We start from the raw sequence: 16,820 nt of genomic DNA, 5'->3' as shown, positions 1-16,820 counted from the left end.
AGTTCTGTGTACCAGTGTCACCTTTGTGACACTCTGGCAGAGCCCCACACCCACCCTGAAGTGATGGCATATAATACATGCTTTGAGACACATGCTCCATTGCTTTTTCCAGCTAGCTGTCCACATGATTTTCTCTTGTCTTCCAATCAGGTGCCCTTTGGTGATTGATCCTAATTTGTCTCTACATTCCCAGCTCCTGACCTGATATCTAACTACAGATATATATGTAGTGGGCACTAAAAAAGCCTAACTGAATTAGGAAAAAGTGAATTCATCTTCTGTCTTTATGCTCCATTTCCTAGATTTATGATATCAAGCAATTGTTACAATTATTAAAATCAACTTTTAACTATAAAGTATTAGTAGTAATCTTGTTCTTATCTACTTGAGAGGCTTTTTGAAGGGTAAATATGACAATACATGTGAAATGTTTATGATCTACTAACAATGATCCAAATGTAAATTTTTAATATATTTTCACATTTATGTTTATTTCAAGAATGGTGCCTGTTTATGGAAGAAGCATATGCCAATATTCTCTAAAATTCAGTCTTAATCTGTGTGTTATCAGATTAACCTCACTCATTAGGGGTGAGGGAAGGCGAATTACAAGATCCAATACATAGCAAGACCGTGTCTTAAAGAGAGGAAAAAGCCACACTCTTTGTATCGCTTCTCAGCCTTTTGGTTAAGATCAAGTCTAAAATAACTTTTGTATACTGTCATAACAGGACTTTCACCTATGTGACTTTTTTAGTTGTCACAATGAGTGTGATTTCAATTTCTCTATATTTCCTGTTTTGTAAACTAGTTCCTTAGCTAAGCTATCTTAATGAGTTATCTTCTGATAGAGATGATTCGGAAAATATCGACAAGTCTAAGTTGAGCCTTTCTTGTTAGCAGCACAGGTATGATGTGCACTGAGGTTTGGTGTAAGGGAATTAGTTGTATCGTGGAAAGGAGGAGGCAGAGAGATGAATAACTGACTCAAGATCACTCTTATGCGCATTTCTCTCTAGGTGTTGTCTACTACACTGTGCTGGGACAGGGCTCTGAATTTGGTGCTATCAAACGTGCCTACATTCCTGACTTTGAATCTGGTATCAATAATCCCGTTCGTGAAATTGACCTGGGCCTGAAATATCTAATGCAGCCAGATGGATTAGCAGTGGACTGGGTTGGAAGGTAAATATGCCACTCATCTGTCTTGCCCATTTCATTTTCATGGGGGAGTGCTGGCTTCAGTTCACCGTAGTTATATCGGTGAACCCAGGAACTGGCACAGTCAACTGTGCCCAGGCCTGCTCTGGCCTCAGCACTTCTGCTTGCCCCTGCATGCAATACAAACATTGTCCTTTTATATATTCAGTGTGTGCCACAGAAGGCTTTGGGAAAGCACCCAGGTCAAGATTCTGCGTTACATGTGAGAGTTCTGTGTTTCAAGAGGAACTTTGAGTATGGCAGTGTTATTCATTGGGGGAATTCTCCAAGAGTATCACTTGGGATTAAATATCTCCCTCTGGTAATTATTTGGGAAAAGGAATGAGCCACAGTTTTTAGTATCCAAGCTAGCTGGTACCAACTGGAAACCTACTGATTTTTTAATCCCTGTTCTATTATGTTGGACCATCTAGAATCTTCTGGCTCACAGTTTGGATGATCTCTAACTCAGAAACTGATACAGAATCTTGCTCACACAGATGCCTGATACACGGCCTGGTATGGACGTGTCACCAATAAGCCTTCCTTCCAAAGGAGGCTTGCCCTAGCAAGACACTCATGGGAGAGTGTCTTGACCTTAAAATTAAGTGGGAGGTCTCAGTGGCTCCTGGAGAATGGAGAGTCATTTGAAGTACAAATTCTTTTTTCCCTCTTAACGGTCTTGTCATGAGAGACTTGAACTTCTCCAAAGAAGTCAGTTGGGTCCCCAAAGTGCCTGCAGGCTGACAGGAGACTCAACCCCAGCATGATCTGTCAGGAAGCAAGGCCTTAGAGAACCATTACACAAACCTCTAGATGTTAACTCACACCAGCCAAGAAGTGGGAGCGGTGCATTTCTGTCATCTGAATGTTGCCTCTTTCTGAGCCTCAGTGGATGAGGGAATTAAGAAGCAACAGGACTTCTCTAAAGCTTGCAGTCTTAGGCATGGATATACCGGCAGGGTAGCATTGCTGAGATTGTTATTTTGAAATGCTCATCTTTGGGATGGGTGCTCAATTTTCCTTGATCACTGTTGGACTCTTTGCCAAAGGGGAAGAGACTCATGGGCTATAACAATTAAAAGTCACATGCCTTAGTCTGCCTGTGCGAATGTGTGACTCAAAAAAATTCAGTGCATCTGCTGTATCCACAACAAGCACAGATACAGTATCTGAGTAGTTTACAGGCATCTGAGAATTTGTTGCATTGGCCAGAACTTACAAACTAAATTTTCTCAGTTTCATATTTTTTTCAAATGATTGGCGCAGAGTTTTCTTTTGTTTAACCATGTTCCTCTACATTCAGGCATATTTACTGGTCAGATGCCAAGAGCCAAAGAATTGAGGTGGCTACACTTGATGGAAGGTACCGGAAGTGGCTGATTACCACTGACCTGGACCAACCAGGTGCCATTGTTGTGAATCCTAAGCTAGGGTAAGTATTTGAAGGGCTGCTTATGTAGTTTCTAGTGGTGAATTTACACTTTGGGATACACATGAGAATCCATCTGCTTACATGAATCCCCTTTCTTCACTTTCATTTGGATGCATTAAACAATATCTTCATTGAAATTCAAATGGCAATTTGGTTGTATTACATTGGCCATAAACATACATAAAAGACATGTTCATACATATACATTGCTTATTTGTAGAAATTGGTAGTTGACCTTACCATGAAACTAGATTGGTCTTTTCCTCTTCATTTTTGACATTTAAGTGGATATTTAGCCTTTGTGTAGTGACATCTAAATTCTTCCTTATTTTAAGTAGATACAAGTACTTTCCCTATTTGGACAGGACCAGTGTCTTGTATTTGTATATGGAACATTCTTTAGTCTTCCATTCAGCAGTGATGTTTAAAATGTGCTTCTCTGAGAAGATCTAACTCCTAATGAGGACCTGACCTCAACATCAAACATTGCTTCTTATGTGTAACATGTTTTGGAAGTAAAGAGACATCTTTGTAGAAATAGTATAGCTCACACTCAGGAAAACTGTTGATTGTACCATCGGTAACACTTCTGTGCCACAGTACTAGGCGAACACCACTAGGTGAGATTCTTCAACCAAGGCATTTTCTGTTACAGGCTTATGTTCTGGACTGACCAGGGAAAACAGCCTAAAATTGAGTCTGCTTGGATGAACGGGGAACATCGCAGTGTTCTGGTCTCTGAGGACCTTGGCTGGCCAAATGGCCTTTCCATAGATTATTTGAATGATGACCGGATCTATTGGAGTGACTCCAAAGAAAATGTGATTGAAACCATAAAGTATGATGGGACTGACAGAAGACTAATCTTAAATGAAGGTTAGGAATGAGTCAGAATTTATATATTAATCATTGTCTAACAGATTTATAATGTGTCTTAGGATATGGTTTATGGAATTCCTCAAATTTGTTCCCATCAATTCCCAGCTGCTATATTAAATTCAAATGAATTCATAATTTCAAGTACCAGGATCAGATAATGAAAGGTCCCTCTGAGATTGTGTCTTCCACATGCTAAGTCATATGTGTCCTTATAATCTACATCCTACTGCTTCTAGACCCATTCATTTCCCATGTGCTAGCCATTCTTGTGTTCATCTAGAAACATGTAGAAGGAAAGGAGTATTTTACTTTATTATCTAAAATCCAAAACGGAGCTATAACAATGCAATGCGTAGCACATTTCCCCTAACTGGCCACAGCTGTCTCATATTCAAAGTGGGAGGCAGGGCAGGGAGGATCTCAGCTCATCACATTGTTTTAAAAAATGGAATAAAATCAGCACCTTTAAAGTCAGACCATTTACAATAACCCAGGTTAATTGATCTTGAACTCTCCATGTAGCCCTTTCAGAAAGTCTGCCCAAGTGTACTTGCTATTACTTACGGCAGCCGCAGTAGTGCTGGGCCTTGTTTCATTAACTCTGTCTTGTTTCTCCACTATTGGAAAGCAGCAATGAAGCCGTTCAGCCTGGACATCTTTGAAGACCAGCTCTACTGGGTAGCTAAGGAAAAGGGAGAAGTGTGGAGACAGAATAAATTTGGGAAAGGAAATAAAGAGAAAGTGCTGGTGGTGAACCCTTGGCTCACTCAAGTTCGAGTTTTTCATCAACTGAGATACAACAAGTCAGGTAATAAGCAATCTTGCAATCTTGGGATGAGATGATGAACTGTACACCATGCTTTGGAAGGATGGCTGTAGCTTAGTGGATGATGACCATCATGATTGGAGAGTAGGTTTGTGTGAATGCTTCAAACATTTTGAATGCAGAAAGACAACATTGTAGGCTGAATAAAATTATACAAATCATTGTCATTAGGGAAACAAACTTTTTAGATCCCCAGAATCTAGCAGACACCACACCTGTGCTTTAAGAAATCACCAAGCAGGTCTGTCTTGTGAATGTCCATTCTTAAAATGGCAAAACTAGGTACTCAATCTTGGGAACCCCAGTTTAAGATGTTGATCTCCCCTCTTATTTCTGTACCGCTTCCTACCGTTACAGGTGATAGCATTGTAGGAAGGAAATGAAAGGATACTTTTGAAATGAGGAAAGAAATGAGCTTTTACCAAACTATCCAGTGCCAGGTTACTTCCTTAGATAACCTGATCTGCTGCTTAACTTGTCATATATGTAATGTGATGCCTTTAAGCTTAATTCTACCCAATCCAAAGCTCAGGTTTGTTTTGTTTGTTTGTTTTTTCCTCTCATCTGGTTTAGTGGTCTGTCTTTGTCCTGGCTCTGGCTTGGATAAGTCATTCCCATCTAATCTGTATTTATGAATCAAGGACAGAGTTCTCTGATGTTCTGAGGCCCCATGTTAGCCTCAGGAAATTACAGCTCAGAGCTCAGAAGTCCAGGAACTTACATTGGTGGACTATGTGTGTTCTAGGATGTAGCTTCCCTGAGTGTCTTATATGATGGGTTTTTCCAAGTTTGTCACCTGAAAACTCAATGTAATAGTCTGTGTCTTCAGTGTCCTGGTGACCTGGCTCAGATTAAAACAGTCTGAGGACTGTCTTTCTGTCAGTTGAAGCTCTGGGTCCCAGCTGGGGGAATACTCACTAGAGATGAAGGCTTGGGTGTCTACTCCATCCCAAATGTGCTAGATTGACATTCACTCTGGATCAAGAGTCTTCAGATTTCAGCGTGTATCAGACTGTTTAGCTGACCTTGTTAAGCGTGGCTTGCTGCACCTTACTTGCGGGTGTTTGAAGTTCTCAGTCACTGTGAGCTCTGGTGGTTCAGGGAAATGTGAAACCAGTTCCCCAGTCCTTCACTACTCAGTGCCTGCTGAGGACCGATGACATCAGATGGGATTGGTTAGCAGTGGGATGTCTAGACTCTCCACTCCCCGAACTTCTGAGGCAGAATCTAAATTTACACATTCTATATCATATTAAAATTCAAAAAATTCTACTCCAGAAGGCCGACAAAAAAGTGAATGGGGCAGACTTTGAATGAGGCTTTTTTGAAGTGGCTTTTTTGAGCTACTCTCAAATTTTATTGTACTGTGGATGGCAGAGAATCAGGATCACAGAACATTAGTCTGAGAATGGATCCAGGGAACATGAATCTAATTTAACCCTTGTTTCCTTCACAATTCATACAGAAGCACATTTCAGATGATTCTAGGATTATACGGGGTTTTAAATGGTACTAGTTGGCTTCATCTCACTATTTTGAGTGACTCCCAGCTTCTGTCAAATCAGATAAGTTCCCTTCGTTAATTTTTCCCGGAAAGTTTTTTAGAAAACTCATCCAGGGTGGGCTTTGATTAGAATTGATGTTATGACCCACCTAGATTTGCGTAATGACAAATCTTGCTATATAAGACTTGGGACCCATTGGTCTTCTGAGCCATTTAAAATAGCTTAGCACCAATAGATGTTAATTTTGGGTGTGAACCGGGTAGATTCTTCACCTTCCAACAGCAGGGATCAGTGGCAATGATAGAGGCTGTGAACAGCAAAGAAATCAGATGGGAATATTGTGCCACTTTGGTGGGGTAGCATAGCTGGTAGTGTAGATGAGTGTGGGGATCTAGGTAACATGTAACCTAGAAGCATTGGGATGCTGTTTGGGGCTTGCCAGTGCCATACAGAGCCACACCAGTTACTAGGCATACTCAGTCTCCTAACAGGACCTAACTTTGATCTCATCTATTTTCTAGTGCCCAACCCTTGCAAGCAGGTCTGTAGTCACCTCTGCCTGCTGAGACCAGGAGGATACACCTGTGCCTGTCCCCAAGGCTCAGGCTTCTTAACTGGCAGCACCGTTGCTTGTGATGCAGGTGAGTATACTCACTGGGAAGCCTTGGAACCTTCAGTAGCCCAGAGTATCCTACATTTGTGACCTTGGCGGAGTTAGGAGTAACTAACTGGGAAAGGGGATGAGGGACACGTGAGAAGAGCTGGGTGAGACTCTGCAGGGCAGCCATGTTGCCGTTTGTGTTATAAAGACATTTTGAAGAGTAAGTTTTCCATAAGGCTCTTCCTCCTTCCCTCTTCCTTTCTTCCTTTCTTCCTTTCTTCCTTTCTTCCTTCCTTCCTTCCTTCCTTCCTTCCTTCCTTCCTTCCTTCCTTCCTTCCTTCCTTCCTTCCTTTCTTCTCCATACAGTAGATTTCCTTTGTCCCAGAATTTGCTCATGGTAGAGAACCATTTCCTGAGGGGGGGAGGAAGTAGCATGGGGACGGTTGGGGTAGATAGGAGGGGGACGCTTGAGGATCCTCCTGCTTTTAACTATCTAAGGTCTGTATTTTGAAAGTTGGTTGTGTTGCTGAGAAATGAAGTCTAGAATAAGGCGGTGGGGGTTGGGGCTTGGGGGGTGGGTGTGGATGCTGTGGTTTGGTTCTCCTGCAGTGCTGTGCATAATCTCTTGGCAAGACCCGTTCTTCAGTGGCTCGTCTAAATAGTTAATAACTACTGTCCCTAACCAATATCTTCTGCCTAGTAAGCTATCAGAAAGTCATCCTGCAGTTTACCCTGCAGCCTGCTTTATGGCTAACATCCTGGGGGCTTCCTGAAAAGTGGTGGGCAAATTAAGAGGTATAAACAGTTCCTACCGCTGGGGGAGCAAGCGGTTTAGGTTTCTCCTTTGGAGAAAGTGCTCTTCTGCCCCTGTGCTCACCCCAGTATTCTTGGGGAGTTTTTGTTAAGATTCTGCTGCTTTGAGGTTGGAGAGGTGGTTTAGTGGTTAAGAGTACTGGTTGCTTATGCAGAGGACCCAAGTTCAATGCCCGGCTCCCAATTGACTCACATAATGACAACAGTCCCAGGGGATCTGACAACTTCTTCTGGCCTCTGAGGGTGCTACAACCTTGTGGTGCACAGACAATACATGAGGGCAAACACAAATACTCTGTGAGATTGCCATTTAAAAGAGCTTTATCCAAAGTAAGCCAGTTAACGATTGATAACAGACATTGCATATGTAGGGTCTTGACGTGGCCTATTGCTAATGAATTTATCAGTTAGTTCAATGGCATTTATCAGATGTCTACTCTATACCAGGTATGACTGAAAGTTCCAGGGACAAGAGAAGTGAGTAAAACAGGCAAATCCCTTCTCTCACTGAGCTTACTTGCTAGTAGGGTAATAAACCAAGAACCCTATAAGTATGTAATAGGACAGGTGGCTAAAGTACGTTTAATAGGCACAGGGCTGGCATGATTGGTTTGCCTAGCCTCTCTGGTAGAGGGAACTTTGAGTAGAGACCTACAGAGCCCAGACGGTAGAGAAACCCATCAAATAGAACACACATCCAGGGAGTATGCCAGGGGTGAGCCAGGAGCAGTAATGCAGTGAGGAGATCCCCGGCTAGCTTTCCCTCGGGGTGCTTTCCCGCCTGTCTGCATCTGTGTGTCTGTCACTTGCCTGTCCTCTGCTGATGTTCTGGAGTCCTGGGTTGCAGTTTCAAGCTATGTCTGAATTAAACTCTTGCTTTTAATGGTTCCCAGAAGAGAATCTGGGGGATTTCAGGCGACACAATGTATGCTCTGGGTTTAACCTCCTTCCTGCTTAGAGGCAGACAGTACTCTGAAGCGTCTATCAGTCACTGTTTAGGAAGTCCATTTATCTTAGGGAGCGGGTGATAGCTCAGCAGGGAGACCTGACACTGCCCTCCCCCCTTGCGCCTCAGTCCTGGGCAGGTTTTGCATGGTGCAGTGCTCTGCTGCCTGTGGCTGACTAACCCATGCATGGCTCTTCCTTTCTGCAGCCAGCGAACTTCCCATCACCATGCCTCCCCCATGCAGGTGCATGCACGGAGGAAATTGCTATTTTGATGAGAATGACCTCCCCAAATGCAAGTAAGTCTGACTCTTGAGGTCCCAGTTGCAGGCTTTGGCTCTTCTAGGGATACGGAGCTCTTTACAGCTGGGAAAATAAGTGCAGGAGGCTTGCCCAGTTCACCGTTTCCATGTCCAACCGGCTTGTCCTCCTTTGGGGGAGTCGGCAGGAGGTGAGGCCATGCTTCCCAAACCATACCTGGCACAAGCCTTGGCTGAGGATCTGGCTCAAACACCCATGTGCATTTCTAAGAGAAACGGGAGTGGCAGAGTCACGAGGAAGGGCGAGGAGTGTGAGAAAGAATAACAGTGTGTCTCCCCATGCCACCTCCCACCTAACCTGGGATGCTGGCTTAGGAAGGAGCATGGGAGAGCAACTAACTGACAGGAGAGGCAGATGCCTTAATACAAGGCTTGTGACAAGCAGACTTGTCAAAGTCTGGAGTGAAGAAGCCTGTGGGAAACCTTCGTCACAGAACAAGAGGAATAGTCGCTTTCCCGAAAGCTGTTGGAGGATGGGATGCTGCCAGCGTGTCCATCATTTCTCTCTGAGACGTGCAGAGAAGAAGCTACTCCACCATAAGTGAATCTCTGGACTCCGGGCAGAGCAGTGCTCTTAGGTTGGCAGGATAAGCAGGTGTGATGCCGGCTGCATTCATCTGCATTCATTGCCTGTTCCTCACGCATTTCACCGGCTCACAGCTCTCTCTGCCTGTGTGCATGTGAACCCAAGAAGGCGACTGAACAGTCTCCTCTCGCTTCCAGGTGTTCCAGTGGCTACAACGGAGAATACTGTGAGGTTGGGCTCTCGAGAGGCATCCCACCAGGGACAAGTAAGTGTCCAGAATTTGGGTCACAGTCTTCCACCTTCCTTTTGCCCCCGGCTTTGAAGGCTCACAGGCTCTAGCCGCTCTAGCCCTCCTGGTCATGGTGGTGATGTCGACTCTCTGTTTCTGCCCTCTGTGCAGCAATGGCTGTGCTGTTGACATTCCTGATCGTCATCATCATTGGGGCTCTGGCACTCCTTGGATTTTTTCACTACAGAAAAACCGGCTCCCTTTTACCCGCTCTACCCAAGCTGCCAAGGTCAGTTTCTGTGTGTTGACCTGGCTTTCTATAAGTGACCCCTATTTCTTGTTCCAGTGTTATATCTGGGATTGTGCTTTCGTGTGTTCAGGAGGTGGGGGGCTTGCTACTGTGTTTTTGACATGTGCACTCAATGCAACACATTGTTTTGGTTCCTTCCAGCTTAAGCAGCCTTGCGAAACCCTCTGAAAATGGAAATGGCGTGACCTTCAGATCAGGGACAGACGTTAGCATGGACATTGGTGTTTCTCCTTTTGGCCCAGAGACAATTATTGACAGATCCATGGCAATGGTGAGTGGAGCTTCTATGTGGTTACCTGATGTTTTCCTTTACACTAACTTATGGAAAAAGCCCTTCTTATAAGGAATGAAACTAATCCTGGGGATCTTAAAATGAAGAACACGGTCTGTCCTCTGTAGGCCATAGAGTTGGTGGAAACTATGACTCTACCATCTTCTAAGTATTCATTTATAGATAGGCAAGAACTGATCCTTTCTGGTCCTTTTGGACTCTCGTGTTGGTAGGGATGTGCCTACCTCTTATGAGGAGCAGGGGCACACTCAGGGATGAGCCTTGCACAGCTGTGGCCCAGCGGGGGCTTTCTGTAATCTGAAAAACGCACTCCTAGTGCCTCAGTCTCCATCTCCAACCTTCCCTCCCCACCCCGCCTGGAAGAACAATATTCCCCATGCGGCCTGTCTTCCTGTCTTTCTACCATCCTTCCTTTTCTTCCTGTTCCAACCAGAGTGAGTTACATGCGTTAGAGGACCATAGAGGACTAAGCTATAGGAAGAGTATTTGTGTTTTCCGGAGCAAATGGCCTCATTCATTACTTGTTAGCTGAAACAATGGGTTGCTACAATGGGTCTCTGCTGCTTCTCCCTCCCCCTCATATTTTGGGTGACTTAGTGAAAGTGTGGTATGCATCCAGGTAGGAGGGAGACACCTTTCTGTCTGAAGCAGTATCCGTGGGTGTGACCTCTCTGTCTCCTCCCCCACCAGAATGAACACTTCATCATGGAGGTGGGGAAGCAGCCTGTGGTATTCGAGAATCCAACATATGCGGCTAAGGACAGCACTCCCAAAGTGGCCCTGGCAGCTCAGGTGAGATGTCTTACAGCCATCGTGGCTGCTGAAACCTTTCTGTGTTCAGAATGTTCCGCAAGGAATGTTTGTTCCACAAGGCCTCTAACCTGCCCTCCTAATGGGAGGAAGCACAGTGATCTGCATCTCAGCTTCCCTGCCCACTGCCATAAAGCTGCCCCGGTTTACAGCCCTGAAAATAGTCAGAGCCCTGCCTCATGGCAGAGATGTGAGGCTCCCCGGCTATGGGGGCTGTTCACTGTGCTCAGCCATTCTGAGTCAGTCTGAGCAAGGGGTATGAGTCTATTAGAGACCCAGGAGACACAGGGTACTATGACAGACATGGGGAAATATGTCAGAAACGAATAAGGGGGAGATAGGTGTCACAAGGACACGCTCTGAGGGGCTGAGGTGGGAGGATGACCTGTCCTGAGAAGTACAGAGGGCTGAAATTAAGATGTGCCTGGTGAAGACTTGTTATTACTCTGTATTAAGAGAATCTGGGAGACGAGACAGACGCGGTGCTTTTCATTAGCCCGGATTAACAGCCCACCTTTAGACCTGTGCTGCCTTTGCCTAAGCAGCTCCAGCAAACAGCCTTCAATAGTTGCTAGTAACTAGATTTCTTTCAAGCTCAGCATGGTATATTCTTTAATATAGGTGATAGAAATGTTTCTCTCGAAAATAGCTTTTGTGTTTTGTTTTGGTTTTGGCTTTTTAAGACTGGGGTTTTCCATGGCTGTCCTGGAACCACACTGGCCTTGAACCCATAGATCTGCCTGCCTTTGCCTCCCCAGTGCTGGGATTAAAGGACTGAAGGGCAAAAATGTTTGAATCTTGAAAGAATCTTACCTGCTCATGGAGCAGAGACGACACATTTCGTCTGGTATTTTCACATGATATAAAATGAGGAGTGTATACAAACACACACAAGTTTAAAAAGAAAAAAATGGTGATGTAAAACGCAAAAAAGGAGTATATTATCTTCCCTGTAATGCATATAGCCAGGGTGATTTGGGCTTAAGAAAGAGAATTACATTTAATCCCAGCACTCGGGAGGCAGAGGCAGGTGGATCTCTGTGAGTTTGAGGCTGGGCTGGACCGACAGCCTCCAAAACAATACAGAGAAACCCTGTCTCGTAAAAACAAACAAACAAACAAACAAACAAAAAACCCCAAACAGACAAACAAACAAAAAAAGCCCATATTTTAAAGTCCTTTCTCTTTTAGGCAGTCCTTGGATTACTCATTTATTCTTTTATTTATTTGTCTATTTATCTTTTGATAAATTATGGTCAACAGTGGGATTGAAGAGTCTAGAGAATTACTTTGCCTACTTGCCTGCCAGGGTTGATACATTAGGTGACTTCATAGTTACTGCTCTTATTTGGGGGAAGTGGGAGTCACATATCTGATTTTAAAGAGTAGCTGACCCTGTCTGTGGAGAACAAGATGGCAAACAGCATTCAAAATTCATTTAGTCACTTATTCTTTCAAAATTGTACAGGGACCATCCGTAAGTCCACAGGTGACTGCATCAGAAAATGTGGAAAACCAGAATTATGGAAGTCCTGCAGATCCTTCTGAGATAGTTCCGGAGCCAAAGCCAGCCTCCCCAGGTGCTGATGAAATTCAGGTAATGATAACCGACTCATGAAAAGAAATTTGCAAAGAGCTTTGACATATCTGGGTTGATACTAATCCATGGGATACCATGTACAAAGAATGGAAAACAGAATTCTAGATCCAGCACATCTTCAGAAAAAGGACATCAAATCTGAGACATTTACACAGCATGAATAGGGAGTGATGTGTTGAGGGTTCATAAGAAGACCCTTTCCTGGAGGATGCACTGTTTGCAGCTTTATTGCTATTACCAATATCTGCCACCAGGTGACGCTACTTATTTAGTCCCTCTTCCTCTAAATCTAGATACAGCTAATCATCCCACAGACATTATTGCCTTTTATGCGCCAGGCAAAGTATTCAGTGCTGGAGACATAAAGAGGGGGAAAAAACAACACTACTTGAAACATTTTTCTTTATTATATAAGTTATATCTTTGCATTTCATAGAATATTTGGGCTATAATTCAACAAGTATCTTTTATATAAATTGTATTAGTACATAGTGACTACTAACTTTAGCAAACACACATGTAACTATCCCAAGTCTACATGCTTGGTTCTGGAGTTCTCTGTCCTAGGAGAACTATGAGCTAATTGGAAATGATAGTGCTTCTTGACACAAAACACTGTACAGCATTTAAATGTCCATGATCCTTGCTCAGAAGGGTTTAGTAGCGTCTTCTCTAAGTCAGTATGACTCAGAAAAAAATGCTTCTTACACACACACACACACACACACACACACACACACACACACACACACACACACGGGAAGGAAGTTTTGGTTTACTGTTTTCCCAGGGATATTTTTTCCTCTTTAAGTTACATTTTAAAGTGGACATTGAAGATTTGTTTTCCACAACCCCCAGAATACTCGAATGTCAAATGTTCAGTCCCTGGGTCTCACTCTTCTCTGAAGCAGTGCCACACTTAGTTTTTATTCTTGACATTTTCTTTCTAGTCCATTCCAGGTCCTAGTGACCTTCCTTAGTCGGGGGGGGGGGGGGGTAGCTGGGCCTGCAAGGAGGGGTAATGTAGCAAGAAGCTGCTATGTCTCCCTGACACCTCGGGTCCCAGAAGCAGGATGGGTGTGGGGGGGGGTTGGGAATGAGAGCCAAGCTTCCCCAGTTGCAGCCCTGCTCTTCAGCTCCATCTTTGCAGCCCATGAATTCTTGTGATTGTATCAGTGCAGGCTGAGACCCTCCACATTCTGTTCTCTACTGTCTCTCCTGGGATCCTGTATCTGTGACCCCTGGGACACTAGTCACTTAACTGAAGAGAACAGAAGGGCTTGGTTAGCTCACTGAGGATAGTAACGTCCAAAGGAGTCCCACGAGTTTAGCTTTCTTAGTAAATACGCAGAAAATATTCCCTGTCGCTCAGTCCTGTCACAAGTTGCTGGGATCTCCCTAGGAGGTTTGGAAACGAGGATGACCGCATTCCTCTGTGAGCAATTACTTCCAAGGAGCTATTGCAGACTGAGACAATGACTGTTGGTCTTTTCCACTTGACTTCACATTTCCAAATACAGGGCTTTGGCCTCCACGTATGTCTCTTCCCTTGTTTGGTGGCATACAGAAGAGTTGTGTGGGTTGGGTCTTGCCTTTCTTCCATAGTCATGTGCTACAGGTAAAACACACGGGCTATCTAACAAACACGGCCTGTAGGGGGAACCTGTCAATGAGGTGGCCAGCACTACAGCCACCTTTTCAGTAGGGTGGGGCCGACCCACTGGTGTGTGTGTGTGTGTGTGTGTGTTGGGGGAAAACTGTCTTTGGGTTATTCAGTACATGGATCTCCTTGCTTGTCTACCAGAATTTAGCTGTTTGTCTTGCTGTGACTCAGTATGTGTTGTCCTGGGGGAACAGAAAAACCTGCCTCAAGGAATTGTTGAGATAAAATCGGAACCTCATAGAATTCACAGTAACACTCAGTAAATGTCAGTTGTTACACAACTACTACAGCGACTGCAACAGATGGTAATGGATGTGATGGAACGAGAGGGGATATTCTGGCCAAGCCATACTTTTGGAGACAGGAGATACAATTTGGCTTTTTCTTGAGCTTCTCGGCTGCTCTGAGTGTCTTAGTGTTTTGGATGCTCTGTACCTGACTAGCTGCATGGCAAATCTTCTAGATGGCATGGTCCCAGATTCACAAGCTGTGTGCTCACACCAAGGAAGGGTTTTGAAATTGCTACATGAAAACAGCTTAGAGGCCGTGCATTGGTGGCACACTCCTTTAATCCCAGCACTCAGGAGGCAGAGACAGGCAATATCTGTGAGTTCGAGGCCAGTCTGGTCTACAGAGCGATTTCCAGGACAGCCTCCAAAACAATACAGAGAAACCCTGTCTCCAAAAACCAAAACCAAAAACAAACAAACAAACAAACAAAAAAGAAAACAGCTTAGAGAGTCTTAGTTACTGTCCAGGGACCAGAAGAGGAATTGAACAATATACTACTTAAGCCACACCCTTAAGTTACTTTTTCAATAGAACTTAAAAAGCTAGGTGTACAGCTAGGAAAAGACACCCATGAAGAAAACAAAACAGAAAACCCCAATACTGAAAGCCTGCCATCTCCTCTTTTCATTTAGGGCACAAAATGGAACATCTTCAAACGAAAACCCAAACAGACCACGAACTTTGAAAATCCTATCTACGCAGAGGTAACTCTTAGTCCCTGTTCTAAGCACAGACACTCACTGCTTTGACACACATTGAGATTATTTTGGGCAAACTGGCAAAGGTTAGTCCTCAAACAGAACTGTTTCTGGTCATGCTGGGATGTAAATGACTGACTTGTGTCTTGCTGTGGTTGTAGATGGACAGTGAGCAAAAGGAAGGCGTGGCTGTGGCCCCCCCTCCGTCTCCTTCTCTCCCTGCTAAAACTTCAACAAAAAGTTCGACTCCAGGCTACACTGCAACAGAAGACACCTTTAAAGACACTGCCAGTCTCGTTAAAGAAGATTCCGATGTATAGCCGTGACAGCTCTCTAGGGAATGATTAGACACTCACTTTTGCACATATATTTTTTACAGACAAATGAAAAAAAAAGTTGACATTCAGTACTTTATTAAAAAATATATTTTTCTCTGTTTGCCTATGGTTGAAAGTGTGTTGTGTGTCTTTTTTACTCATGCCATCTCATAGTTTTACAATTATCACGAGGTACTGTGTGTATATCTTGCACTGATGCTGTCCGAGAGTGATGCTGTGAATATATTGTACTTCTGTAAATTTTGGAAGGATTATCACATCTTTGCATTTGCTAATGAAAGTACCCGTTGAGTGGGTTGGTGAGCTGAAGAATAAGGAGTTGGCTTATATATTTAAAGAAGGTACCACTCATGTTTCCTTTAAAGCAATCTAGGAAAGGCGTCCAAGCTTCATTTATGGGTCCGTTTTTTAACATCAGCACTTAAATTAATAACGTTCAGCATTACATGTTAACTTGATTAGTAAGTGTACTAGTAGAGGCTCCATAGACTGTAGGTGCTTCAGACAACACAGACGGTACAAAAGTATTCAGCTGGACCCTTCTGTGTACCTCTGTCTTCTAACCCCAGCTACGTTTTGAATGTGCTGTGTCCCTAGTTGCCACGTCAGCATTTGTTTCTGTCACCGCATGCCCCACATTGAGTTTGTATTTCACTGAATGAGCTCCTTTGCTTGACGGACCTTAAATCAACTTAACACTTTCGCCCTTGCCTTGGCATCTCAGGTGTCACCTACCTTCGTCACTGGAATTCTGTAGCTGGCTTACTGAAACCAAACCTGTGTCTCCATAAGGTAGGGTGCCAAACAGATACCAGTTGACCTGGGTGTTTGCTTCTGTGTGCAAAATGTTATTATGTTGACTATTTATTTCCTCAGTTGACAATGAATAGAAAGGGAAAGCATTCTTATTGAGCCATTTTTCAGGTCTTTACCCAAGCCTGTGCATTCATGTCAGGATGTACTGTACACCCCAGCTACTCTGAGTAGACAGGGACCATGGCATGAACATACACTTTCCATAGCAAGTAGCATTCCTGGTTCTCTGTGCTGACGCTGCACACGTGTTAAACAGTGGATTAATGGAAGGGTGGGGGAGTGAATGAATGAAATATACTACTGATTATTTTATTCTCCAGTTCTCAAAACACTTCGTTGCTCATATTTTGAGTACCGATTGTAATTACTTTGATTAGGAAAAAAACTGGAAATGATGCTGCTGAAAATTTCTAATAAATGTGTATTTTATCAGATGTCTTTGGTGTTCTGTATTCTTCTTGTCATACCTATTCCTTGTCCCTTTCATCTTCTCCTTGATGCATTTTTTTTTTTAGTGGAGACTATTATGACCTGCATTTCAGAGTTTAGCTGGACCCCTGAAAGGGATCCTGTATCTCATCTGAAGTTGAAGTGGACATGACAAAAGGGTTGGTTGTGTTTTATTGTCTTGGTGTCACAGTGTGGAGAACAGAACTGCGGAATCACATCTTTTCTGGATGCTTCGAAGAACATTTCAGAGAAAGGTGGGGAGCCCGCCCCCAC

At 43.8% G+C, this 16,820-nt stretch overlaps 1 protein-coding gene across 1 annotated transcript in view; it reads left to right on the top strand.

The window, feature by feature from the left end:
• Window positions 1-16,531, top strand: part of Lrp2 (LDL receptor related protein 2) — a 144,535-nt gene extending 128,004 nt beyond the window's left edge. Inside the window, exons 67-79 of the mRNA XM_040745510.1 lie at window positions 1,020-1,185; window positions 2,507-2,635; window positions 3,291-3,511; window positions 4,146-4,322; window positions 6,367-6,486; window positions 8,413-8,503; window positions 9,248-9,315; window positions 9,451-9,568; window positions 9,731-9,860; window positions 10,572-10,673; window positions 12,160-12,288; window positions 14,878-14,949; window positions 15,105-16,531. Coding sequence (XP_040601444.1) covers window positions 1,020-1,185; window positions 2,507-2,635; window positions 3,291-3,511; window positions 4,146-4,322; window positions 6,367-6,486; window positions 8,413-8,503; window positions 9,248-9,315; window positions 9,451-9,568; window positions 9,731-9,860; window positions 10,572-10,673; window positions 12,160-12,288; window positions 14,878-14,949; window positions 15,105-15,263 — 1,682 coding nt within the window. The 3' untranslated portion in view covers window positions 15,264-16,531. The remainder of the gene's footprint in view (window positions 1-1,019; window positions 1,186-2,506; window positions 2,636-3,290; window positions 3,512-4,145; window positions 4,323-6,366; window positions 6,487-8,412; window positions 8,504-9,247; window positions 9,316-9,450; window positions 9,569-9,730; window positions 9,861-10,571; window positions 10,674-12,159; window positions 12,289-14,877; window positions 14,950-15,104) is intronic.
• Window positions 16,532-16,820: the final 289 nt, after the last annotated feature.

This window comes from Mesocricetus auratus, unplaced genomic scaffold, assembly GCF_017639785.1.
Source record: "Mesocricetus auratus isolate SY011 unplaced genomic scaffold, BCM_Maur_2.0 Super-Scaffold_100004, whole genome shotgun sequence".
NCBI lineage: Eukaryota > Metazoa > Chordata > Mammalia > Rodentia > Cricetidae > Mesocricetus > Mesocricetus auratus.
Note: the sequence above shows the minus strand (reverse complement) of the source record. Positions and strands in the feature narration are given on the sequence as shown.